At 39.4% G+C, this 27,752-nt stretch overlaps 1 protein-coding gene across 17 annotated transcripts in view; it reads left to right on the forward strand.

The window, feature by feature from the left end:
* DTNA (dystrobrevin alpha) overlaps positions 1-23,704 on the forward strand; it is a 396,061-nt gene extending 372,357 nt beyond the window's left edge. For 11 of the 17 annotated variants that reach the window (XM_054537800.2, XM_054537807.2, XM_024235844.3 and 8 more), the window contains 6 exons: positions 7,526-7,685; positions 10,026-10,115; positions 11,856-12,024; positions 14,362-14,494; positions 17,045-17,093; positions 20,075-23,704. In XM_054537800.2, the coding sequence (XP_054393775.1) occupies positions 7,526-7,685; positions 10,026-10,115; positions 11,856-12,024; positions 14,362-14,494; positions 17,045-17,062 (570 nt within the window). In that variant the 3' untranslated portion in view covers positions 17,063-17,093; positions 20,075-23,704. The remainder of the gene's footprint in view (positions 1-7,525; positions 7,686-10,025; positions 10,116-11,855; positions 12,025-14,361; positions 14,495-17,044; positions 17,094-20,074) is intronic. The other 6 variants (XM_054537804.2, XM_054537811.2, XM_054537813.2 and 3 more) reach the window with 1 other exon arrangement.
* Positions 23,705-27,752: the final 4,048 nt, after the last annotated feature.

The raw sequence follows: 27,752 nt of genomic DNA on the forward strand, positions 1-27,752 counted from the left end.
TTGAAAGGCTCCTGTGGACCAGGAAGTTCGTAAACAGATGGATGCACAGAGCCAAACTGTGGCAGTGCCCCCAAGGTGGCGCCACTGCCCCCTCACCTTCCAGCTCCTCTCCACCAAGCCCCTCAGCAGCTTCTGCATCTCAGGGGGCCAACAGCGGGTACTGCGGTGTCGGTACCTAAGGACCAGGGCCCACATCACCCAGATGTCAGCAGTACATCGTCTGGGTGGTGGCAGAGTTTGCCTATTTCCCTCATTTATCTTTTTGCTTTTATACACAAGCCTCTTTTCAAAAAAGACCTGAGACAGCTTACAACAAAAGATATAAACAGTGACTTCATAAAATTGAAATAGAAAAATCAAAAACTAAAGAAAAGAAAATGTGAATATGCTAATCTTAAGGGCCAAGGATGTTACTCTGCATGTTCTGGCAATGAAGAAAAAAAAAAAAGAAAATATCGGTGGTTTTATCAGAAATACCACTTCTCAGGGGAACAAAATTTCTGTTGGCATAAAACATGAAAGAAAGTCTTCACTGGGAGCTTTATAGGAGTACTGGACAATAAAAAAGGAAAAAAAAAGCAGTCATAGATTTCATGTGGCTGTTTCTTATACTGACCTCAGTTACAATTCAAAGCGGAACCTTATCAATCCCAGCCCTATAGAGGCGGTTCTGCAAGGAAATAAACAAATGCTGTCCAAATATAGACTTCTCATGGTAAAACATGATCTAAGGAGAGAATTTAGAGGTTTTAGACTGGCATCTGCTTCTAAATTCTGTTTTTATTTATGAGTGTTTCTACCCTTTGGGGACATTATCTTTGTAAAGCCAAACTTAGAACACCCCCACACAACAAATTGTGCTGGATTTAATAACCTCTACTTGCTTTATCATAAGTCTGTGTGGTTCAATGTAGTGTTTTATTATACTGGCATATATAATTTCTACTTACATTGTTTCTTGTTAGAGGTAATGCATGAATTTATCCCTCTCAAGGAGAGAACATGAATTAAAAAAAATAGTGCCTGTAATATAATGTGATGATTATGATATCACAAGCAATAAATTTTTTTTTACAAAACTTGAATTGAAGTTATCCTACCCTCTTTCTTCTTTGTGTATCTTTAAGATTTATTGAAGGAACCATAAAAAGAACACTCATAAAACGTTTAATAATGAAGGCAGCTGGGGTATAATTGCAGTACCAATATGTTCGAGAGTTTCTGGTACACTTCCAGTTCCAAATATTATGTACCAGTCTAAAACTGAGTAGACTGACTTTGACTCCAGAAAGTAAGGTCTCAATATTAGTTTTCTTAGCAAAGTTACTGGAATTAGACCTGAATTACAGTGGTAGCAGATCTTTGCTCACAGCTGTAAGCTTAACTTTCATGTTCATTAATTTCAAACTATTGATAATCCATGGCTAATAGGATTATTGTATAGATTTTAATAGATACTGGATGTGAAAGCACTTTGTAAAATCTTATACATCAGCTATAAGTATGAATGTATGTACATAGGTATACATACACACAGGTATATATAAACTTTTCAAATTTGGTCCATATTTTACACACACTCACATACACACACACACACACACGCACACACACACACTGACTTCTCTTCCTTACAGTTCATTAACAGTGTCTCCATCAGGGAAACAAATTTGAAAAGGACTTTTAATTTGTTCAGATCTCTTGTAATTGCTTTTAACAGTAGAAAAAAAGAGTCATTTTTATGTTAGAGAAAGTGACAGGCAAGTCCAGTAAGTTTATATTTTCCTATTTCTGGTAACATTAGATATGATCCTAGATATACTAATATCTACAGAGTGTGGCTTTCACCAAAATTTGAGTAGGTATATTAAACAGCTAATACAGTGAAGGGCTGCCAGTAACAGATGTTCTATATGAGTGCAATGAAACATCTGATATTTTTTCTTAAGTTTTATCTATAATAAACATTTTTGTGTGAGAGAGGAGATTAGTACAGGGTGCATATTTTAGTCAAGGATAAAACTAAGGCTGGGCGCGGTGGCTCACGCCTGTAATCCCAGCACTTTGGGAGGCCGAGGCAGGCAGATCACGAGGTCAGGAGATCGAGACCATCCCGGCTAACACGGTGAAACCCTGTCTTTACTAAAAATACAAAAAATTATCCGGGTGTGGTGGCGGGTGCCTGTAGTCCCAGCTACTGAGGCAGGAGAATGGTGTGAACCCAGGAGGCAGAGCTTGCAGTGAGCCGAGATCGCGCCACTGCACTCCAGCCTGGGTGACACAGCGAGACTCCGTCTCAAAAAAAAAAAAGGGGGGGATAAAACTAAGCTTATGTTAATTTGCAGGACTTTTTTTCTTTTTTTTCAGACTTGCAATAAGAATTCATTTTTTTAAACTACGTTTTAAATTTTGGGATCGAATCGTTTCTTATTTGGGAAGATAATGTCTATACATTGGTATTATATTAAGTATTACAATTGTTCTAACTTGGTGGGGAAAAAAAGTCAAGCATCATTCCAAATTCCATCTCCTACCCTTATTCTCTTCTCTGTTTATAACTGGATGGTCCAATTGTCAGGAAATTGTAGTCATCAGGTTTCTACTTCTTCCAAACACTTTATGGAATACTAGCAGGCCAGCAATAACCTGCTTGGGCCTCACCTTCCTGGCTTTTCGTAGCTCATCCTCTCTGGTGGGTATTCTGTGCAGGCATGAACCAGCCAAAAGCGAGGGAGAGGGATAATTCACCTCAGAAATGATCAACTGCAATATAAAGATGATCATCTAGTGTTCAAAAACATACCCTTCCAGACTCTCTCTTTTTAAAATTAAGTATTGATTATTATAATTAATTCTAAGTAAGTAAATATTATTTCTCTGCTTAAAAACCTAGGAAGATGACTCTCTGGTTCACAATAAAGTCTACCCTGGAGGTCCCGAGACCTGCCCGTCTCCCTCTTCTAGCCTCATTTCTCTCTGCACCCAGCAGCCAGTCTGACACCAGAGCCACAATGGCCTTCCCACCCTCTCCACAATACGTCTCAGATTTCCCATGCCTTGCTCCTGCTATTCCAAGGCCCAGGTTGCTCTGCTCTTCTCTTCTCCCCACACCTTCTCATTTCTGCCTGGAAATCTTCACTGTTAAAACCCAAGTCAAATGATGCCTCCTGCCTGAACAGTCGGAATTAATCACCTCTCATGTACCTCCACAACACTCTATACACAATGACACTTTAAAAAGGCTGATTATAAAAATTATCATCAATGTGATGATAGTCAGTGAATTTATATTGGAAGAAAGGATGAAAACAGGGTTGAATGCTGCTAAACACTGCTTTGCTGCACCTTCCCAGGCTGCTAAGTGCAGCCAGGCATGACCAGACTTCATTCGCAGCCAAACTGAGAGGCAGACTCTTCAGGTCTAGCGGGGAGGGGGACATATAATTCTCTGCTGTTTCACCAGGGTGTCCTGATTCAACAATTAGACATTTGCTCCTTTCCTTGAAGCATCCCTCATTTCTGGTGGTGAATAGAAACCAAAACACTTCCTGGAAAATACCAGAAAATGTATGAATCTTGTCAGACTTTTAAAAAAATTGATACAACAGCAAGCTGAGTAGACTTGGAGGATGGTGCATAGAAATTAATTTTTCATTTATTCTCCAGGAAGTGAGCTATTTTAAATTTGCCAAGTGTGATATATGTTTTCCTTCTTCCATAAATCAACTCTCTCCTTGGGAATTTTAGATCTATATATTGATCTGCATGGACCATTGTCCCTTAAGTCTTTGCTCCATTAATCATTGAGTAATTTCCAGGAAAGGATATTCACAGAGATTATTCACTCTAACTCTTCTACAGTTGTTAGCAGACAACCATGCCTCATGACCAGGCTGGAGGCCGCCATTTCACCGAGGCCACTTCCTATGAAAATGAAACTCAGTGACATCATCACTGATCTGCCCCAATGCCAAGAGGCCACTGCCTTTTCCTAGTGTTCCTACAAGAACAGAACAGAAAGGAAGGCCAGAGATGGCATTCCTCACAGTGGGTAGGCACTAGGAAGACGCTATGCATCAAACTGGACAGTGTCCTGACATGGAAAGATGGGGCCATGATCACCCAGGGTGTCGGTGTCCTACCCCCAAAAGTCTGGGTAAAGGCTGGATGTGACGTGGGAGTTGCCAGTTGTGGGAAAGATGCAACTGATTATTCTCTTCAGCACAGGATCTTCCACCTAAATTCTTCACATAATCAAACTGCATGAAATTACACCAATTAGAGATTCCTTTGGGAAATGGTGGCTATTCATCATTCACACATTGGTGTAATTTAGATTCAGTCAACTGTTTTTCCCTTAACACACAACGAGAGTCATTATTTTCTTCTTAATGCAGAACCACTAATGGGAGTTTTGAAAAAGAATGCCCACAGAAAGGAGTAGCAAAAGTTGCCTTTGAGACCAGGAACTGAGCAGGGAGAGGTTGGGTGAGGCATGCCTCAGACCCACAGGAATTAGCAGAAGAGTCCAGTGCACTAGGAGATGGGGAGAGGCTTACAGAAAAGGAGGTGGAAGGGCCAGACATATGAGTCTTCTTACAAATGCTGCCTAGAGGGAGGAGCCCCCAGCACCCTGGAGAACCTGGTATAAGAGGTATAAGCAAGGCTGGTGTGCACTACAGCCCCAGAACAGACATTAAAGTAGTGAAATATGGTCCATAGCTCCATATCTCAAATCACTAGATCCAGATATGTTCCAGAATTCCGCATTTATCTGATTTTGAAAAGCAATATGATGCAGATATCGTATCAGTTGCCTCACATCCATTAAGACCAAATTCATTATGGAATGACCAGTGTTTGTCAGAGCTTTTTAGGCTTTCAGAATTGCAAATAAGAGATTGTAGGCCTGTACTCCTGTACCAATTGATAAACAGTCCAAAGGCCCTCCCACCACCCTGAGCACCCACACATCTTTTCCATGATCCAGCAACTAAAGGTATTGCCTGGCCCAGTAGCAGGAAGCCCTAGGACGCTGCTCCAGCACTACAAGGCGGTTTGCACTGGGTCTGTGCCCTGTGTCTTTTCCCTCTTCAGGCTGCTGAAGCTTTCTATACTAGTGAAGCATAGGTGGAAGCATATGATGGCTGGTCACAGTGCCTGCAGTCCTTAGAATCAGCATGGCAAAGCCCTGAGCTTGGAGTCTAAAGACTGGGGATCAATTTTATCTCTGCCATTCTCTTGCTCAGAAACCTTGAGTAATCCAGTTATCTCCTCTTAGCCTCAGTTTGCTAATGTATAAAACGGGAATAATAATACTTCATATGGTTATTACGAGGTTTACATGAAGTATTAGGGGTTAAAGTGCTTTATGGACTGCAAATTGCTATTCAAATATAGGATATTACCACTTGTACTGCTGTACTAGGAAAATGAAACAAAACAATGTATGTAAAAGTGCTTTATACATTGAATTACATACAAAAGTGGAGTTGTATTATTATTATGAACTTCCCACCATGGAAGACAATCTGGGTTCCCAGGGATGAGAAGGTAACCCACACTGATAGCCAAGAGAATCCTACTTCTTAATAACCACTCTGTCCAACTTCCCTTCTCTAGTCCCCACTCCCGGCTGTGATTGGTCCCTTGATAAAGAGGACAGAGACAAAGGCTCAGGAGCCTTGCTAAGGCCTCTGCCTTAAAAAGGGTGTACAAGAGTAATTGCCAAAGTAGGAGGAGCTCAGGGTACCTGACCAGCATCTGTCTCCATTGAGGAACTTTTTGCCAGCCATGGCCATCAAGGGTCCCTCAGCGCAGAGCACTCAGAGCCCCTGGGCTCAGCCCCAGCCCTGCCACTCTGGCGCCATCTCCTGATAAAGCAATTATTTTCGCCTCTCTGAGCACTGGGCTCCACAACTTCACATTTAGAGTGAGAATGCATACTTCCCAGGGTCATGGAGAGAAATCAGTGAGAGTGTATGTGAAAACCCTTTGAACATCATAAAGCACAACGCAAATGTGAAATTATTTATTATTGGCATGGGAAGGTCAAGGACGCAGTGGTAGCTCAGAAGCAGAAGGTTTCAAGGTAATGGGGCTGAGCTGCCAGAGTTTGCTGGGGAAAACTAGACCCTTCCTTGAGCAGGCCAAGGGAAACAGGCTGCAAAAGCATCACAACCGGGCAAAGTTCTCTTCCTTGGGCCTGGACAGACCATTACAAGGTACTGTTGAGAGTGAAAGAATGGGACCCTCAGCCCATTGGGCACCCCATGGGTTATTTTCTGTGCTCTGTTCTGTTTTGCTTCATTTTTAATTCTGGGTTTTTCTCAGTTTATGGCTTTAACAATTATGTGTGATGCTGAGCTCTGGAGAGCTAACAGCATGGCATTTTTCAGGACTGATGTGTGTGTTTTAACCACAAGCCACTGAGCCCAAAGCAAATATCTAAATGGAATATTCCAGAGCATTGCTCTGGTGGTACACATCTAGGAGTTTGAATGAGTTAATGGTGACTCTCTGGGCCTTGCTGGAGAAGAATTCTCACTCTAGCAACCACAGCAAACAGACTGGGATGGAATTGATGTGAACACCTAATCTGTTGTGCATGCACTCAAGGGTCTCCTTGCATTTTCTTACGCATGTGACTGACTTCTTTTGTCAACTAATTATTAAAACAGGGGGAATATTTCCAAGGCACCTCATTTAGAGACAAATCCTTAAGATTCAAGGTGTGACAGTCTCAGAATAGTTTCATGCCAAAAACTGTAGTGCAAAGATAAGTTCCTTCAGTTGTTTTCTACTTTTTTCTTTACTTGTCTTTAAATCCTACTATTCTTATTGTCCTGCTAGAATACTGCTTTTTCATAGGAGAAGAGAAGGACATTTCCTGCAGGAAATAGTACCAAAAAATTAGAAAACAAGGTTTCTTCTTCTTCTTCCCCATTGGAATCCCTGAGTCACTAATTTGACAAAATCAGCTCTTACTATAAAATAGGGATAGAACAATTTACACTTCATTTGATTCTTAATTTGAGACTTAATATGCACAATATTGTATGACATGATTTAAACTCATCCTATAAAGATGATGCTAGTACAGTCAGGCTGAAAATTCAGAAAGCATCCATTGCAAATAGTCTTCTAGTTTGTCTTTTAAACTTCCTCCTTAATGTCTTCTTACTCCTCGGAGACCTTCCTTCAAGGAGAAAGTATTCACGCCTTGTAATTATCTGCATTTAACAGTACCTTCATTTTATGGGCACATGTCTCATATACTGTAGAGCAATGCTGTACTAATATTTTTAGCTTTCAATATTTAACCCAAACTTCAGATTACATACAATAAGGTCCCAAATTATCTGCACGTGCAAATTAGCTTTAGGATTACCAACACAATTACCTAGGATTTCCTCCTGCTTTGAAATTTCATTGTCACTGTTTTCAACAATCAACTGAGGCATTGGGGAATGACATATGACATTTTCTTGGGAAAGCAAATTAATGACCTGCATTGTCTCTCCAGACTCAGGGGGCAGGCTCTCCCCGCTCCTCCCCCAGCCACACCATCAGCAGGCCAATTCCCATGCCCATCCGGTCAGCGTCAGCCTGCTCCACCCCGACGCACACGCCGCAGGACTCCCTCACAGGGGTAGGGGGAGATGTACAAGAGGCATTTGCACAAAGTAAGTGGCTTTATTTTTTGTTGTGGTCTGCTTTTATGTGGCAAATAGGTCACCAAGGTCTATTGAGTGGTCAAGAGTTGTCAGAACCACATGTGACTATTGTAGGGTCTTTCATGGCTGGTGTCAGAGCCTGGCCTGCCAGCCATTTTGGGAACTCCCTACACCGATTTGTTCTCACTTCACGATTTTACCGTCGATTTTACCTTCCTTTGGCTTTTGTTGCCCTGCCTTATTTTTTAGTAAGTCTTTGTTCATCAAAAGACAGGAAATCTTTTCACCAATACCCCCAGAAAACTTCATAAATGTGATCTATTTTTTTTTAATTCTTAGAGATTTTCTTATCTCATTGTCTTTTCTTTATATTAAAGTCAAGACTGAGATAAGTAATCACAGCTCTTTAGCAATGCGGTAACCAAAAAGGACATTTAGTCGTTTGACAGATTCCCTGTTCAGATGCCCCAAAGAGTTGAATCATTGCCTCTGTAAGGTAGGGCTACAGGGTTAAGCCTCTGCAGTTAGAGGAGCACAAAGAGGGATGGGGATGCCAGCCAGCACTTTCCCATGACAGGGAGAGTAACTTTATTAATTTAGAAATATTTTTAATACTTTTTAAAACCTCTTCTTACTATCACTTTTTAAATTTATAGAGAATAATAATTTAAAAAATCATTCTGTAGACATTCACCAGCAGCTTTCATTCCCAGAAGTAACCACTATTAACAGTTTGATCCTTCCCAAAGTTTTGCTTATGTGTAAATAGATATGTTTAAGGATGTGATTATAGACACATATTCTTTTTTTCAGACAAATAGGATAACGCATTGCATTTTGGGGTCTGCAATTTGCATTTTCTTTAAATTAGCAATATATCATTAACATTCTTCAAAGTCTTCACATAGAGATCTAAGGAAAAGAGAGATATGTTCGAATATGGGTTTTAAGGCAAAAGAGATCATAAACAAAGTTAAAAGACAGAAAACAGTCTTGAGGAAACCATTTCCAGCATATGTGTCAATCCAATTTCATAATTGCAGTTATACAAAAATCATGTAGAGATCAGAAAGAAAAGACAACACCAAAACAAAAACAGGTGAAATATACAAATAGACAGAAGAACAAAGAGAAATTGCCAATAAATACATGAAAAGATGTTCAACCTCTAATTACAGAAATATAAATTTTAATAAGTATCACTTTTTACCTAGAAGATTAAAAAAATGTTTTGAAACATCATAATATCCAGGGATAGCAAGAGTGCGAGGAAAAAGATACTCTCGTCCATGTAGAGCGGTGATAAAATCTTAACACACTTCAGTGAGAGAGAATGATGGACTCTCTACTCTCTTATGAGGGAAAAGGAAGGATCTATATTAGAACTTTTTCTTCTAGGCACTGAATATAAGTCAAGAGTTTTTAAAAATGTAATTCACAAAATAACTTTTTTATTTTAATTTTTTGAAAGAAAATATCCCTTCTCTTAATCATATTTTAAAGAAATGTACTATATTTTAAATCAATTTGTGATTTCCATTAAAATTAATATTTTTACTTAACTACTGTGATTTTTTTAATTTAAACATGTTTATTATTTTATTTAGTCAGTATTACTTTCTGAAAAATGACAGAATGAAATTCCATTAACGCTTAGTGTGCCTGAAACAAAATAATAATCTTTCTCTGCCGTAAAGAAACATAGTCTAAGTTCCAATTTATAGTACCAGACATGCATCCGCCCATGTCTTGGGAGAAGAAACAAGAATCCTCACCCCTTTCTCACACTCAAGGGGCATTCAGTGCATGTGGGTTTCCCATTCCCAGGTGGTACTTATACTGGCAGGAAGAGCTCCAGGAGCCCTGATAGGAGACAGCGCATGTCCTAGTAGAGACCAGAATCTAAAGGGCTCAGCCACCAGGTAAGGGCAAGAACAATAACAGCAGCTAGGAAGGTGCAGCTCTCCTGGCAAACCTGATTCATCTGTGTGGATTATTCTTAAGAAGGGTGAACACACGCACTGGTTTACCTGGGACCATCCCAGTTTTGCCAGGTCAGCCAGTCTTATTCATACTGCTCTCTTTCACCTTCAAAATTGTCCCCATTTGGACAAATAATATATGAAACTCCATAATTAGCCATGTCTTCTTACTGCAGGACCCACTGCCCTAAGCAGTGTTTTGTTGTTGTTGTTGTTCTTGTTTCAGGAAATGAACTAAAGCACTTCTGAAAAGAAGTCTTAGAAGTTTTCTTGCTTTAGGTTATTAATGGGAAGGATAAATAAACAACATAAAAATTTAGGATAGAAGGAAGCTTTGGTTTTTTAAATTATTTCTTCTTCCCTGAAGGTTCAAGAAGAAATTTAAGGAATGACTTGCTAGTGGCTGCAGATTCCATCACTAACACTATGTCCTCTCTTGTGAAAGAGCTGAATTCTGGTGAGTTCCTGATTCCCTCTCATTTGTCTGCTCATCATCGAGGGGTCCATAAGTGCTCGGGGTCTCAGAGATCTGCTCATTGTCTAATATCAAAAGATTCTTTAAAGCTCTATGTGATATTTTGTTGGTCTATTCAGATTTGAGGGGTTTTGTTTTTTTTATTTTTGTTTGGTTTTTTGAGACAGGGTCTCTCTGTGTTGCCCGGCTGAAGGACAGTGGCACCATCATAGCTCACTGGTGTGTCAAACGCTTGGGCTCAAGTGATCCCCCTCCTTCAGCCTCCCTAGTAGCTGAGACTACAGGCACATGCCAGCACTCCTGGCTAATTTTTTGTTGTTGTTGTTTTCATAGAGACAGAGTCTTTGCTATGTTGCCTAGGCTGGTTTCAAACTCCTGGCCTCAAGTGATCCTCCTGCCTCGGCCTCCCAAAGTGTGTGAGCCACTATGCCTGGCCTATTCAGATTTTTAAAGTAATGTTTATATTTTGCTTATTAAAAGACTATTAATACATACTCAATGTAGAAAGTTTGAAAAAGGCAGAAAAGAACAACGAAAAATATTCAAACAGACCTATAATTCTGGAATCCAAAGACAGCCACTGTTAACATCTATGGTGACCTAAAACAACATGACGCTAAAGTTATTTTATAGGGTCAAATGTTTTATTTATCTTTTTTTGAGATGGGGTCTTGCCTTTTTTCCCCAGGCTGATCTTGAACTCCTGGGCTCAAACAGTCCTCCTGCTTCAGCCTCCCAAAGTGCTGGGATTCCCAGCCCTTATCTATTTAGGTTTCATTAATTTAGAATGCCTGATCATTTGAATTTGAATTTCAAATTGAAATTTACCTTTGCAATATCTCTGAAGATAGATCTGCCCGGAAATAAATAGCATAAAATTTAAGGAGACTTTTTATCCTCTTAATACTACAAAGAGCGTTCAAAACTTTAGCAGTATGAATATGCAAATAAATATCTTACCAGTCACTAATACATCTCCATCTATTCCTTAAGGCCGACCTACCAAGAGATTTGTCTGGCAAGACTACGGTCTTACAGCTGAGATTACAACTATAAGAAATAAAACTTCAGTATTAAAAAAATCCTGGACTTAACTTTCTTAAAGCCTCTCAATTGAAAATTGTTGCTGCTAATTTAAATTAAGATTACCAAACAGAATAAAATGATAGTAGTTAATACATCATGATTGATGGCAGGTACCCACTGCCCTAGCAAATGATGAGTACAAAGTTATTCTTGGTGTAGAAGTCTTAAGTACTGTTAGTTTATACTCATAATTCTTTAAAGTATTAAGTGATAGGGTTCACTTAGTATTTTAAGTTCATATTTTAAGCATTTTAGGTGAATATTTTATGGTTAGGATTAGGTTTTAACTCATAGTTCTTAAATTAGTGTAATATTAAGAAAAAGTAACAATTTTAGTTAAGTCTCTTACAGAAGGGAAAAAATAGAAGTCTTAAGGAGTTAAGCCAGTTACTAAGATGGCAAAAAATTCCTCATAACATTTCTGAGATTTTTAAAATGCTGTATACCAAATGATTTTATAGTAATTCATGTCAATATCAATTCTTATTTTGAAAAAATAAAAATGTATTTGATTAAAATATGATAACTGGTTAACATTTTACACATCACAGGTTGATTTGTGAAGCCTACTCCTTTATTTGCAGGTCATAAAAAAACTAACAAGTCATTCTTTATTTCTTCAATTGTATCTGCTAGAGGTTGGGAGTGAAACAGAGAGTAATGTGGATTCTGAATTTGCACGGACTCAGTTTGAGGATCTTGTTCCCTCACCAACCTCTGAAAAGGCTTTTCTAGCGCAAATCCATGCCCGAAAACCTGGGTACATTCACAGTGGAGCTACCACAAGTACCATGCGTGGCGACATGTGAGTATCTTCCCCTTGGAGGCATTTTCTCAGTAACAAAACAATCTGTAGGAGACAATAAGAAAGTAAAAGCATAATTGTTTAGGGTTTTTTTAACCTTCAAAAGGGGTGACATAGTTTTCTGTTCTGCCAGAGATATAGAAGGGCGCTACATTTAAATTCTGCATTGTAATATTTCCCCTCTTACAATTTCCAGAGAGTTATCAATAACCTAAACCAACCAGTGCCTATCAAGAGCCTGCCTTGCCCAAGGCACATTTCTAGTGCTATACAAAATAGTATTAAAAAACTGCTGCCACCCTTTTAGGACCCACAGACTAGTTCAGGAGATAAATCATCCTATCTTCTGAACTTACTGTATTTGCACTTAGAGGATACCATGACATTGGAGAGGTCTCTGTCCAGAATTGGTGTAAACAACATCATATAAGTATTTGGAATTGAAATAAGTACATGTATAAAATCTCATTATAAAGAAATCCAGTTTGGTTGACTTGTTGAATATGTATAAATATGACCCTCCAAAGACTTATTAGCAAAAGTTTTCACCCAGTTCTGGAGCTTGTCAGAAACCAGCAGCATCAGTAACGTCCCCACTAGACTTTCTGCCACCCTGGATCAGCTTAAATTAGTCAACAGAGAAAACCAAAGCTGAGAAACAAAGGCAAAGCTGGGACAGAGCTGCAGAGCCCAACTTGGGAGGGAAAGGAGAAAAACAAAAGAAATGAAGAAAGTGGCCCATTAAACGACCACGGTTCATGGAGTTATGGGAAATGTGGCAAAGGCTGACCTGAAAGCTGGGGGAGGGAGTTTCTGAACGCTAAAAATACTTCGGAAGGGTGATGTTGCTTAATATGAAAGTACTTCAGACTAGTCTATAAAAATAAACTGGACATTTTAAAGACTCAGAGAAGAAACTAACCAGAGACCTTTCTGGTGTTTGGCTCTCAATCCAAGCAGTGAATAAACAATCAGTAATCATGGAGAATTATCAAGAGGTGTGGTCTGAGAGTCAGCTATGAAGCAGCAGAGAGTAGGATCAAAACAAAACCATTATCATGGGACTTAACATGGCAGTACGCTGCTGCTTAATATAGTTTGCTTTCTTGTCCTTTCTTCTGTATTCTAGAATTGTTGGATTTGTTATTCAAAATGGTGAATTAGTTGTCATCTGTTTTGTCTGGTAAATGCATATCTATTTGACTTTTTATTATTAAGCATTTATATGGCAGTTAGCTAGAATTTCCTTGTCCCAATTCTAAAATCCAAGACTATTGAGGCCACCCTAATCTGCTAGCCCTGGTATGCTGAGTAGCAGTACCAGCTACCAACATGTGACTCAGGAGTTAGGGAAGGAAAGTTAACAGAGTCCTGGGCAGACCCATGTAGGCTGGCCCCAAACCTCCAAAAATAACCAGAACGTGTCGTACAGCTATAAATAAACACAAACAACGACATTTAAGTTCCAACCTAGAAACAACTTCTTGACCACTTATTTCATTTTAGGGAATAATTTAATATCTCTATTGTCTAAACATGTGCTTGTGTTTTACCCTGAGACTATTTTAGTCCTATGATTTAGATAGTGGGTTTATGTCCAGCCCCATGAAAAGTTTTGCATAGTCTAGGATGAATAGATGGAGACAGAGTCCCACATTAGGGAATGAGGTCATTTTTATCTATTTATTTGATAGTGGAATTGGATAATTAAAATGCTTTTTTTTTTTCCCCCAGATTTAGAGCTAAGGTCAAGAGTTATGGGTTAGTAGCCCTCCTGGCATTGACTAGCTGATATTCTAAGACTTAATTCTGTTAAAATAAGGCATGAATGTGGTGTGCGTGCATATGCGTATGTGCATGTATGTGCATGTGTGTAACACAAAAGAGGTTAAATTATAACCAAATGTCCTTAAGCATTATTTCACTAGAGGGCTCACTCTTCATACAGAAAGTGATCTTGGGTTCTATTTTAAAGAAGAATAGAAAGAGCCCTCAGATTGGGAAAACTTTGTATCCCCTCAAAAGATGTTTGCCATTTTTTAAATTATAGAACACTTAAAGGGCCAACCCATTCCACTAAACCCTAGGAAAAGATAAATGACCAATGATCACAACTGCCATAAAAAAATTGTTTATGAAAATACCTTGATCATATATTGCTTCAAACCTCCAAAATGTTTCCAAGTTTTTTTTAGGTATTACTAACGATGACATGAAAGTGACTTGGAGAACTAAGGGGAAATAAAGGTGCCAACGAAACTACAGCTCACACATGAATCCCGCTTGTAATTCTCTTTTAAGATTTGCTCTAACATGTCATCTGTGCTTTATTTTCAGGGTTACGGAGGATGCAGATCCCTATGTGCGGCCTGAAGATGAAAACTATGAAAATGACACTGTCCGGCAGCTGGAGAATGAGCTCAAGATGGAGGAATACCTGAAACAGAAGCTGCAGGATGAAGCCTATCAGGTACAGGGATCCAGGCCCACCCCACCCCACCTCTTCTGCGTCAACCCCTTGGTAGCTGGGTCTTTGACATGACTTCCAGAATCAGGGCCTTCTCCTTCCTTCCACCCTCCCTTTCCAAAATATACTGATTTCACTCCTTAGTCCATGTCTTTTAGGCAGTAAAAATGTTAAACACTACTTTTTTTTTTTTTTTTTTTTAAGAGTTTCACTCTGTTGCCCAGGCTGGAGTGCAGTGGTGTGATCTTGGCTCACTGCAACCTCCGCCTCCCTGATTTAAGCGATTCTCCTGCCTCAGCCTCCCGAGTAGCTGGGACTACAGGCATGCACCACCACACCCAGTTAATTTTTGTATTTTTTAGTAGAGAAGGGGCTTCACCATATTGGCCAGGCCAGTCTTGAACTCCTGACCTCATGATCCGCCCACTTCAGCCTCCCAAATTGCTAGGATTACAGGCATGAGCCACTGCACCCACTCTTGTAGCTGTCACTCACCATGTATTCTTTTAAATTCTGCCCTAGAAAGTGATAAGCAGCCTTCTCATATTGGAAAAAAACGTGGTAACTAACAGTCCAGACTCTTTCAGGCCCATTAAGAAAGATGCTTTTTCTCATAATTATTTTTAAATGGATACAAAGAACAGGGCACAAGGAAATTGAATAAGCATAAACCCACCACCTCCCTTGAATTATTTGCCCTCAGCCTTCCTCATTGCCCACCTCATGCCAAGTGTAAGTAGGAGAATGGCAAACTTCATAGAGAAATGTTGGGGGAACTGCAGGCCTGTGTTCATCAAGGTATAGACGGACAGATTTTCAGATGTACTGGAGTATGTTAGCCACCTGAAAATTCACTGAACATGACATATACAATTGAGAATAAATGTAACCAGCGACTCATCCTAAAGGCCATGCATTTCCCCATGGAGATCGTTCTACTGCCTTGTTTGTCTTCCTGGTATGTTCCTTTTCCCTTTAATTCACAGGCGTTTGCTTGGGGTTCTGGTATTTCAGGGATGTTTGCCTAGTTGAGACCAGCTTTTTCCTGGGCCTCAATGGTTATTTTATCCTGTCAGACTTTCTGTCCAGTGGCCAGACAAGTTTTCTGCACATTCTTTTGTTTTTCTGGGTTTTTTTTTCATTTTTTTTTTTTTTCTTTTTGAGACAGGGTCTCATTCTGTTGCCCAGGCTGGAGTGCAGTTGCACAATCATAGCTCACTGCAGCCTCTAACTCCTGGGCACAAGCGATTCTCCCACCTCAGCCTCCCGTAGCTGGGACTACAGGTGCACACCACCATGCCTGGCTAATGTTTGTATTTTTTGTGGAGTCAGGGTCTCACCATGTTGTCCAAGCTGGTATTGAACTCCTGGTCTCAAGCGATCCTCCCACCCCGGTCTCCCAAAGTGTTGGGATAATAGGCATAAGCCACCACACCCAGCCTTTCTGCATATTATTAGGGCAGCAGTGCCCTCTCTTACTTTGTTATTGAAAAAAAAAGGGAAGCAGAGAGAATAAATTATCTCCTATTTCTCATATGTCTGTAGATAAAGCCTTGAAATATTTTTCCAAGAAGATTGTAGCAGGAGGGAAACAGAAGCCCACCAATTCCATCCCAGCAATATAAAAACAAAGTTTTGCCTCTTTGGAATATTCCATTTGCCTTTTCAGTTTAACAACCACATTTTAGAAGCAACTAAAATGTTGGTCTAGCCATCCCAAAGAAAGAGGGAAAAAGAAAAACATGAGTGACTATGTATGTAGAGCCGTGCTCCCACACTTCAGAAACAAAGTCGCCTGATTACAAACCCATGGAGAGTGCAGTTTTCCTTGCGCCTTCTATGGCTCCTCCACAGAAGGAAATCAGCCTGGAATGAAACTGCCAGGGTGTCTCTGGGAACTCTCAGGGATGGCATTCCTACACATATCTCATTAGGCTCTGCTGTGTAGAAGGAAAGAAAAATGTGACTAAATAACCAATGTTCTGGTTCATGCTATTAGAAGCGTCTATTAGGCCTCCCTCTTTGAGCTCATGTCACTTTCTGTATTTCAGTGGCAGCAGTAACTGAAATTCTAGGGGTTCTTTTTTTTCTTTAAGGGAGGCAGGCTTACACGATTCCATGTAAAATATTAGATTTTTATTCATTTTAATGAATTAATGTAACCTTCTATGAGTAAAATGAAGGGAATTTCTACCAATGACTTAAGATTCAACTGGAGTTTTTACCATCGCTGGTAAATCTTAAGCTCCGTCTCCCTCTCCTTTCTTTTCCGTGCCTCATGACTTCCAAGAAAAGGACAGGGAAGAAGCTGGGAGAATATAACAGGCCTGTGTATCTCCACTCAAAACATACTCCTTGGAGGATGTCAAAGTGGTTTTCCTTGAATGCTTTGTGAGCATATGGTTGTTGGATGGATTGGAATGCTACTCTCACTCGATAGGCTCTCTCTCTGTGTGTCTTTGTGCATGGCTTCCCGCCAAATAATTCACCAGCTTGACTGCATCACAGACTTGATGTGTCACCTTTCTCGTTTGTGTCCTTTGTCACCCACAGGTCAGCTTGCAAGGCTGAATGCAATATCCTTTTATCACACTCCTCTCAAGTAAGTACCATCTCATTTAGGAGGAAACATGGCCACTGTACACTGAATTCTGATAACCTGTAACGCGAATTCACAATCACTTCTCTTAGTCATTTCTTTCTGTGTGATAAAATATCCTCCTTACCTGCTGATATTGAAGAGTCACCTCAGTCTATGGAGGGTTTCATTATAAACCAGTGGAGATTTGCCAGACATCCTTGGGAGTTGACTTCTTACTCTATTAGCTAGGAAAATTGGCACAAAACTTCTAAACCTAGAGATGTTCCAGTAATCCTCGGTGGCTATGAAATTTACCAATAAGTTCGTCACATCACCAATCCATGACAGTATCGGAGTTTGTAGCCGCTCTAGCACTTGAAAAGGAAGTCAGTACCTCTAGAGATAGGCCAGCTTGTTAGTCATACTATACCTAGGGCTCAAGAGATCAAATGTGTGTGCCTTAACGAGTGAAAGCAAAATCATGCATTAATAAAGAGAACAAAAGAGCCCAAACAGAGGAACAATTCTGCAGCCTTATGTTTTTGGAATACCTGATTCAAATCCATTGTGGAATTCAGCAGTATATAAATTAGTTTAAAATATTATTTTCATGGCATGTGAAACCACTCCAAAGCCCTACCTAAATATGTGGAAAATCCTCAGTAATTTTTTAATGCAGAGAGATTAGCGCTGGACTGGCAGCATCACTTGACTGTAGTGGTCTGAAGCTTAGGCGCCAGACTCTAATAGACCCATTTCAAATATGGGTTTCACCAAATCCTAGCAGCAGAACTCTGGGCAAATTATTAAACCCATATTACCTCAGTTTCCTCTATACAACATATTGCATAATAGCCTCATAGAAGGCTGGTATTATGTATCACCACAGAAGAGGCCGGTATTAAAAACCATATCCTACTCACTGGGATATAGTTTTTAAAGAGCTTGGCATAGTGGAAGGCACATTATCATTTATTATGAACATTCACATATATGCCTGCCCCTATGTTCAGTGCTTTACAGCACTTCAACACCTGACAGCTGCCATATTGCTTACCTAAGTGTACGGGAAACACTGGGATCCAGAACTAGCTTGCTCTCTCTTCTACTTTTATAAACAAGGCTAGGATGCAGCTACATGTGATGACTTGGCACACTGTGGGCCACACTGTTCCATAAGTCTAGATTTTTTCTCTGGCTCCAGCTAATAACCATTTAGATGCCTCCATGATAGTTCAAAGCTAATATACCTCTCAAAGGATTCTGGCTGCACTGGCCCAAACATTTGAGCTTTCCCAATCATGGAATCCCATAAGTCTATACTGCAGTGGACAGTAAATGCTATCAATGCTGGCTGCTATTAATAATTTGAAAAAGGAATAAATATCTATTAAGTGACATACTAATTAGTAAAGAATACATGCTAGTGCAAATGCTACTGACATCCTGTCTCAGTCCTCAGGTTAAAATTAAGCAAGTGAAAACCATGGAGTAATTTCTATGATCATATATATTTTATGAGAGGTGAGGAAGGAGCTCATTGACCACTCTCTATTCTGCCTCTCTTGGATTTGAGAGTGCCACCACATGTGCTCTCCTGACTCATTACAACTAGAGTGAAACAATTCCCAGGAGCTGTTTCTGAAAATATTCACTCCAGTTATAACAAACTTAGTCCCAAGGGGCAGCCCTTTTCCTTTAATAGCACTTTCTTTCTCTTAGCTTCAGCAATTTGATCATTGTTGTTCTGCACATTATTTAAACATCAGTAGCTAGTTCTTAGAAAAATATTTTTGAAAGTCTAATAAAATGTGCTTGCATTAAACCCAGATAAAAAGTGGCATTTGGTACCTAAAAGCCAAAAATTTCAGTAGGCTAGAAGTTCCTAGGCCATTTTTTAAATCTTTCGTTGCAAATTTGGCAGTGAAAAATTAGACAGTTGTAGTCTTTGCCATTTACTGCATCCTGTAGCCTACCTAGCTGGAATTCCACAGAACTCTGAACAAGAACCAGCCTGTCATTCAATCAGCCACATAGGCAAATTCATTTAAAACCTGACAGAATATTGTAAAAACTAGTGGCTTTTTATTTTTGCAGCTGGTTCTATCCTATTGTACTTTTTCTTAATGTAACCAAGAAATACAGGTACATTTTAGACCAATTTATTTTATTAAAACATTTTTGTTTAGACTTTCTGACTGTACTGCAAGACCAGAAAGTATATGTGTCTCTTATCCAAGGGTCCTGAAGCCAGATTCATCAGCTTGACATTAGTTAGCCATTCACCAAGGCAGATAGCCTTGCATGGCGAAGAGGCAGAAGGTGGATGCCAGAGACATAGAAGATGCAACCTCTGCTCAAAAAGGGCTTTAGGCTTATTTGAAAATAAGTACACACTTTCAACATACAATACTAAAAAGAGTGAATAGTTTAAAACCTGGTTTATTGGTTTTCAACTAGCCACTTTTGAAGAAACAGTATACATAATTGCACTCAGCTTAGGGTCCTCCAAGACTCAATTTTGGCCCACTTAGGTATTGAATTTGTCCCTGTTACATCCTGTGGCCACATGGTACACCACTCTCCTTGGCCACTCAAATCCAAATGGAAATTAGAGGATTGGACCATCCAAAGTAGATTTTTTAAAAACCAACATGGCATCCTAATGATGGGTCACTGGTTTTATCTCTTTGTCCAAAAGACAGCACAAATATTTCTGTTTGTGTTGCTTTTCCCCTCCAGATGCCTCGGGTACCCACTAAGAAAGAGATCCACATGGAGGACTTCCTGTCCTCTCTTCCAGAAGGTGCAATAGCACACAGTGTCCTAGGACATTCATTCCTGATTGTCATAGGAAAGGAGTGTATGTGTGTGTGTGTGTGTGTGTGTGTGTGTGCGTGCACTTTCTTCTGTATTGGGAAAAGGGGGGATCCTAAGCTTCATAACCCTAATTTAGAAACAATTTGCATCTTTAAAAAAAATTACACATTCCTTATTCCCAGGCAAGCTATAGTCAGACAGATGATGAAAGTAACATGAAAACTGGTGATGATGGAGAGCCCTGTGGCCACACAGAGGAGGAAGACAGCAGCCTGGCAGCAGCCTCACCGAAGAGAGGAGCCACCACACCCAGCAGCTCCCGACAAACCCCCACCCCTAAAGATGTGTTCTGATGACTATAGTGCAGCTAACTTTTTGTTCTAAGATTTGTAGTGCATAGGTGTGTGTTTCGAGAACGAAAAAAAAAAGACTTCTGTTCAAAGTTAACTTATCAGCTACATCCTCTGTAACATGGTTCATCCCAGGTTAAAAAGCAAACAAACACAGGCTGAAAACCCATGCTGCTGTTATACACAATGGCAGTATTAACAAGCATTTTAAACTTTTGCACATGATATTGAACCTGTTCAGTCTACAATGACAATATTAATACTGTTTATAGCTAGATGTTTGATTTCTGAATTCTTTGAGATTTTAGCAAAACAGTTTATTATACACTGTACATTTTTTTCCACAGCAATTGGAAAAAAACAACCACTTGCAATCATTCACTAACCCTGAAGAATTTGGTTCCTGAGTGTACAAACTCAGAGCCCGGAAGCCAAGAAGGGTCCTTGGCCTCCATGGTCTGTAGTTGACTCCAAGTCTCTGTGAGCAGTGACTTGAACCAAACACACCAGGAATAATCCATTCTTTGGGGCCTCTTTCCAACTTGAGGTTGTTTTCTTTCAAGATACTCTAACTAATCAGCCATAGAATTTAGTGTAAATATTTTTTTCCAAATAGATATCATATTCAAAAAAGGCAGCATTCAAATTATATAGAATCTAGTTTTTAAAATCAGCACAGATCTTCTTAAAAACTGTGAACTATGTTTTGAAATACTCGTTACTAAAGCTGTTTATAAACCACAGGTGCCATAAGATCCCCAAACAGACTAAAGTTATCTCTGCTCTTCCATGGTCTTATTCCTCTCGTTTTGGCTTTAGGAAGCATGTCTTTAACAGCACTGCTCGTTCACAAGTTCCCCCATCAAGTTGTTTGGAGGCCTTCAGCTTTAAATGTACAGGCTTAAAGTGCGCTTGCAAACGTTCGCTCTCCTTTTTTTCTGAATGTTGATTGCCTTAGCTGGCCACCTGGTGTTCTGCATGTAGCCTTCTGTGGTCATGTGAAAGGAGACAGGCTCTTCTAAGTTGAGTTGGGATTTTTGCACTCAGTGAAAAGCTGAAATGCAAAAGAGCTATCAAAAACAAGAGGATAAAAGACTGGGATAGTCTTTTCCAAGGACCCTCTTTAGAGGGCCCTAAAGACCTCCTTTGGGAATTCTGGGGAAAATGAAAAAGTAATCTTCTACTTGCTTCAAGATTTGATTTTTTTAAAAAAGCCTGTGACATATTCAATACATTATGCTTAAATTAGCAGTTTCTCTGGAATTCCTGTCTCTCCTTTAAAAGAAAGGAGAGAACATTTTAGAACAATAGTTCTCAAAGTGTGTTCCCCGGACAAGCAGCATCTGCAACACTTAGGAAGGTCTTCGAAATACTAATTCGTAAGCCCCACCTCAGTCCACTGAATCAGAAGCTCTGGGGGTTGGGTCCAGAAGTCTGTTTTAGTCAACCCTCTAGGTGATTCTGATGCTCGCTAAAGGTTGAGAACTACTGCTTTAGAATGAAGTCGTATAATAAAGTCTCTGAAAAGGCCTTATTCAGAATAAGCAAGAAAGGTTCTGTGATTCACTTTTGCTTCTGGGGCTGGCAAAAACCTCTGAACCCACACACCAAGTTTGTAGTTGGTGGGCGCCCAGCCAAGTCCTGACATCTTCATGCCCCCTCTGCAGAGGGTGGCTGTACGATGTTCACATGTCTGCGTTTGGTCAGACATCATCTCCTTGGCTGCCCTTTGAAACCGAATCACTTGCCTTGGGGATAAAGTGCTCAACTGGCATTAGTGAGAAGCCCATCCTATCCCTTGACATACTTAATCATACATCTCTCCAGAGAACTCGCCTGACAAATGTCCCTGAGCACAGGCTGACACCAAAGTGGCACAACTGCACAGTTCTCAGATTTCTTTGCACAGATTGATTTTTATTGCGGGTTTTGTTGGGGTGTCTTAACGTTCATCTCTTTTCCACTGCCCATCGTCTGTGAACTCATACCTCTCTAGATGGAGCAGGTGGCCACTGGTGCCTCATACTCAGTATTGAAAACCACTACATCTCAGCTACCTATAATGCTGTCAGCTCGAAATCATAGCCAGGTAGTTCTTGAACTCAGAACTTAAATCCTGCACATGGCACTCCACCACTGACTGGACCGAGCTGGCATATGTTGTTTCTTTGTGTTTCTACATCAAAATGTTCGTCTAAGATTTTAACTGTTCTGCTGATAACCTTCCCCGTTGTCATAGCTATTTCATTGCCAACCAACTCCATCACATGGTTGTTGATATCATCATATAAAGCCATTGCAAGGACTCTGGAAACTGCCGCCAATGACCAATTTCTGACTAACCAGCCACCTTTTCTTTCTCTTAGCTCCACGTCAGCACTGAGACCAGACTCAAGCACCCCTGTCCTGTAACCGAGACAAAATGGCGTGTGTTATTTTGGGGTTTTGTGTTTTTTGGTGGGTTTCTTTCCTTGGCTCTCCAGATTTACTTTTGGGGCCTGTTCTAAGTGCAAACCCAGCAGGTTTCACTTGTCCTGTCCATTAGATACAATTACATCTTGCGGGGGTTGTTTCTTTCTTGTTCCACGATGAATTGCACATCCATCTCCATCAGAGCTGATAGCCTATTAATAAGCACTGGTCTAACACAGCCAACCCTCCTCCACAGCGCCATGTTAATGGAGGAGGGGAGGAAGGTGAAATCTACTGCATGGGATTCGGGAAACAGTTGTGGTTGGTCAGGACGGAAGTTGGGGTAAGTTTGGTTGGTCAGAGGGAGTTGTGCTGGAGATTGTGAAAAATGGGTTCTTGAATGATCTACTATAAGGCAGGGAAGGTTCATTTGTAAGTAGTAATGTGAACTGAATTGCATTAAGAGTGTGTGGCCTTTGTTGTGATATACTATGTATTTTCTTATATGCATGAGCCAAACTGTTGCATCATAATTTAGCACTGATGTCTGCTTTTATTTTGATCATCTTTGTCCACCCTTATTAGTTCTTGACTGTTAACTGTAGATAGATCTTGTAAATCCAGCAACCTTTGGTTGCTGCATTCCCCTTGGTTCGATTCCATGCAAGGAGCCACAAGTGAGAACTCCACTGTCCTCAGAAGAAAGGGCATTTTTACTTTTGAACCAAAAAGAGAAAAAAAAAATCAGAAGTGTTACATCTTGAGGCAAATTAACTGTAAGACATTTTTAATTATGACTACTGCAATTTGACACCATTTGAAATAAACCAATTCAGAGACACTAAAGATTTCACAATATTCATTGGTATTATAAAAAAAAATACTATTGTATGGATTTTTGTATTGCTGTTAAGTACTGTTTTGTGTGTGTGTGTGTGTTAGAACCTCCTGGGGACATGTTATATTTTGAAGTGATTAAACTATTTAATTGTGTGTCTATATTTTGGAGTGGAATTATTTCTTCATTAAAAAATGTTTTTAAAAACACTATATCTTGGGTGTTTTATTCCTTTGTTTCAATGAATCTTTCCTAAAGCAACCTGGAGTCAGTCTGTTAAAAGAAGGAAGGCAGGTAGGTACTTGCAGTTTAAAGCAGGACCCATTGATGGAATATTGAGCCACTGAGGCAAAATAGCTCACCTTCTCTTGCCTTGGGGGACACATGGTTTTTACCATTCTACTGTTTTATTAGCATCTGTGAGTATCTAATAGAAATACTATTCTGCTGTTTATGGAAATCCTTATTATAATTGATATGGAAGTGAGTTTGAAATTCTAACAGCTAACATATTTCATGTTTGTATCACACACTGTTCTTAGCACTTTATGTGACTTCACTCAATTCTTTGAATCCTCTGCATCTAGCCATGTATTCTGCAAATATTAAGTGCTCAATGGTTTTTTTGTTGAATTACTGAATAAATGAACTAGTGGTGTTTGGTTTCTTTTTTTTCTGGAGCTAGTGATAAAGGAGGATCAGCAGGCCTAGGAGGTCAATGTGGTGACAACAGCAATCGAATTAAGAGATCCAAGGAGATGTCAAGAGTCCACATGTTAAGTGTTCTTATCTCAGAAACAAACCACAAAGGGACACAAAGAAACTTTTGGAGGTGATGGCTATGTCTATTACCTTGATTGTGGTAATGGTTTCACAGGTATTTAAGTATGTCCAAACTCATCAAATTGTAGATATTAAATAGGTACAGGTTATTGTGTATCAATTATACCTCAATAAAACTTTAAAACAAACACATACAGATATAAATCTTGCATGCAGAGATGGAAGAAACAGAGTCCACAGTGATGATCACTCCTTCCATTCACATCTCTCCCTCAGAACCTCTGTGAGTCCCATGCAATGGAAGATTGGGTGTTTCACTTGCTGAAAGATCTGTTTTCTTTACAGGACCTGTGAGTCTGGCTCTACGCTTCAAGAATAGCATTTTTGGGAAATCTGACTCTGGTGCTGAAAGTCTGTGCTCACAGGGTTGGGTTGATTTGAAGTCCATGGAAACAGCTGTCAACACTCTAGAGGCATTAGAGAGAAAAATTAAGAAGTTCTGCATCAATTACAAAGGCAAATACTGACCTGAGATAATCATGAGAGGGAACTCACACAGTCCACTTCCCTTTGAATGTGAGAGCCAAGGGCATGTCCAGCAGCTCCTGTCCACATCCCTTTGGGCTCTATCCCAGTGACTCACCACTTCATGTCTTAGGGGCCACATTTAGCTCTGCCCTACCTCAGCATTTCCCAAATTTATTGAATTACAAAAGCCTCCTGAGAAGTTGATTAATTCTGATTTGGCAGATGTAGAGTAGGGTCAGGTAATCTGGATGGTATTTTTAATAAGCACTTCAGGTGATGCTTACAGTCTGACCAGTTTTAACAAATGCTATTATGCTATTTCTTTGCTGCTCAAAATATGGTCCAGTGACCAACAGAATTAGCATCACCTGGACTTTGAGGATTCCTGTATATAGGACATAAAGATACCCTTCCCAGAAGTTGCCATCATCTAATCATGTGATTGATCTTTCTGGTGATCAGCCCCATTCTGAAGCTATCTAGGAACCTACAAAGAGTCACCTCATTAGCATAAAAAATATACTCTTGTCACTCAGGAAATTCCAAGGGCTTTTGAAGCTCTGTGCCAGGAGCCAGGTACAAAGACCAGAGAGACCACATATATTCTCCATTATGCTACACAATAATACTTGCTTTTATATTTGCCCATGTAGTTACCTTTACTGTAGACCTTTATTTCTTCATACAGCTTCAAGTTACCATTTAGTGTCCTTTCATTTCAACTTGAGGACACCTTGTAGCATTTCTTGCAGGGCAGGTCTACTTGCAGTGAACCCCCTCAGCTTTTGTTTATTTGGGAATATCTCAATTTCTTCCTCACTTTTGAAGGACAATTTTGCCAGATACAGAATTCTTGGTTTATAGGTTCTTTTCTTTCAGCACTTTAAATATGCCCACTGTTTTCTGGCTTCCATAGTTCCTGATAAATAGCCAACTGTTCATCTTACTAAGGTTCCCTTGTACATGATAGTTGCTTCTTTCTTGTTGCTTTCAAGATTCTCTGTCTTTGACATTCAACAGTTTGATTACAATGTTCTTGATGTGGACCTCACTGAATTTATTCTACCTAGAGTTCATTGTGCTTGTTGGATGTACAGAAATAAATTTCACAGATAATTTTTCAGGGAGATTGGTTAGGACATCACTGCAATAATCCAAACAAAAAGAAATAATGATAGTTTAGACTAAGGGTAGAGTAAAAGTGGTTATATTCTAGATATGTTTTGAGGATAGAACCAACAGATTTTGTGGGTAGATTGGATGTATGTGAGAGAAAGAGAAGAAATAAGGATGATAAAATAATTTGAGAACCGAAATAATTGGGAGAATTAAGTTAAACTACTGAGAAAGAGCAGAATTTGGAAGGGTAGAATTTCAGGAGCTAATTTCTGGACTTAATACCTTCGAGATGCCTATTAAACATCCAAGTGAAAAGAGGGAGGAATATTGGAAATCTAGGCTTGAAATTCAGAAGCAAAGTCTGAACTGGTGCTACAAATCTTGACATCATCACTATGGAGATAATAAAAGAGACTGAAAAGGAATGGTCAGAAATGTAGGAATAAAATCAGGAGCTGTGGTGGTGATCAACTGTGTTGATGCAGCAGATAAGTCAAGTAAGATAAGAAAAGGGAATTAACCTGTCACATGAGTATTGAATTGAATTGATTTAATCATGTTCAAAGAATCTCTTTGCTATTTTCAAGCTTGAAGAACTCCTATGTTCTTAATGAAATCTTCGTGAATACTGAGTGAAGAGTCATGTTTGCTTTTCCTCTAAAAGCCTCAAGGGAGTTGAGTACTATAATAAATCCACAGAGTTGATTCTGATTTCCATCTCCACACACCCTTGCAAGCTAACTCCTTTTCCTAGTTTCTACTTGGTGAGATCAATCCACAAAGACAGTGCTGACAATCTACATATTGTTGATAGGCTTATAACAACTAAGTCAATATAGAAAATATTTCCCTATTGACTCTCTAAATAGCTTTTTAGTGAAAAGGATATATGTAATCATTATTTTTGGAAGAGGAGCCTTTCTTTTATGACTTCTGCAATTTCATCTGCCTCTTATTATTTTCAGAGGAAGAAAGGCTAAGTTATAAAACTCTCCCCTGCTCTTTGATGCATAAAAATAAAGTTTAAAAAATGACTCTGCCACTTTATGGCAATGTGTGTTTGTTTAATCTTACCTATTGGTTGCTTTGAGAGATAAATTAAGTGAAAAGGTACATGCAAAGCACCTAGCAAGGTTCCAGAACATGATGAAAGCTCAACAACTGTCATTTCCTTTCCCTTTTGCCCTTCTGAAGTTTTTGACCCTCATTTATAAAATGAAGGTGATAGTTTTTTTGTTTTCAGAAAATTCACACAAAAGTAAATTACCTCCAAGATAAATATGAAAAAATATATTCAGCCTATTTCGGAATAAAATGACTGGATTTTAAGACAGTGTTATACCCCTTTAAAAACCTACTAAATGAGCAAAGACTTTTAATAAAGTCGGTCAATGCTAAGGAAAGCAGAATATTTGCTACTAAGAATATGTACTTGTGAAAAGATTGTGTATGGTTGGGTAGTCAGGCAGAGGGGTTGGGCAATGAAGGGAGGTAGAAGAGAAATTCCAAAACATTCATACTCTACAACTCAATAGCACCACATCATGGACTTTCAAAGAAATTAAACTTGTTAGACACAAATATAAATACTTAAAAATCTGACAACAGAAAATAGTTAACTGAATCATGGTATATCTAAACAATGCAATATTTTGCAGCAAATAAATATGTATGCATAGACATTAAAATGACTGTGAACTGGTGAGAATGTATAATGATGGAACTACTTTGGAAAATAGTCTGACGATTCCGAAAAATGTTAATCATAGAGTCACCATATGACCCAGCAATTCTACTCCTATGAAAATGAAAATGTGTCCACACAGAAAT

This window comes from Pongo abelii, chromosome 17, assembly GCF_028885655.2.
Source record: "Pongo abelii isolate AG06213 chromosome 17, NHGRI_mPonAbe1-v2.0_pri, whole genome shotgun sequence".
Taxonomy (NCBI): Eukaryota; Metazoa; Chordata; class Mammalia; order Primates; family Hominidae; genus Pongo; species Pongo abelii.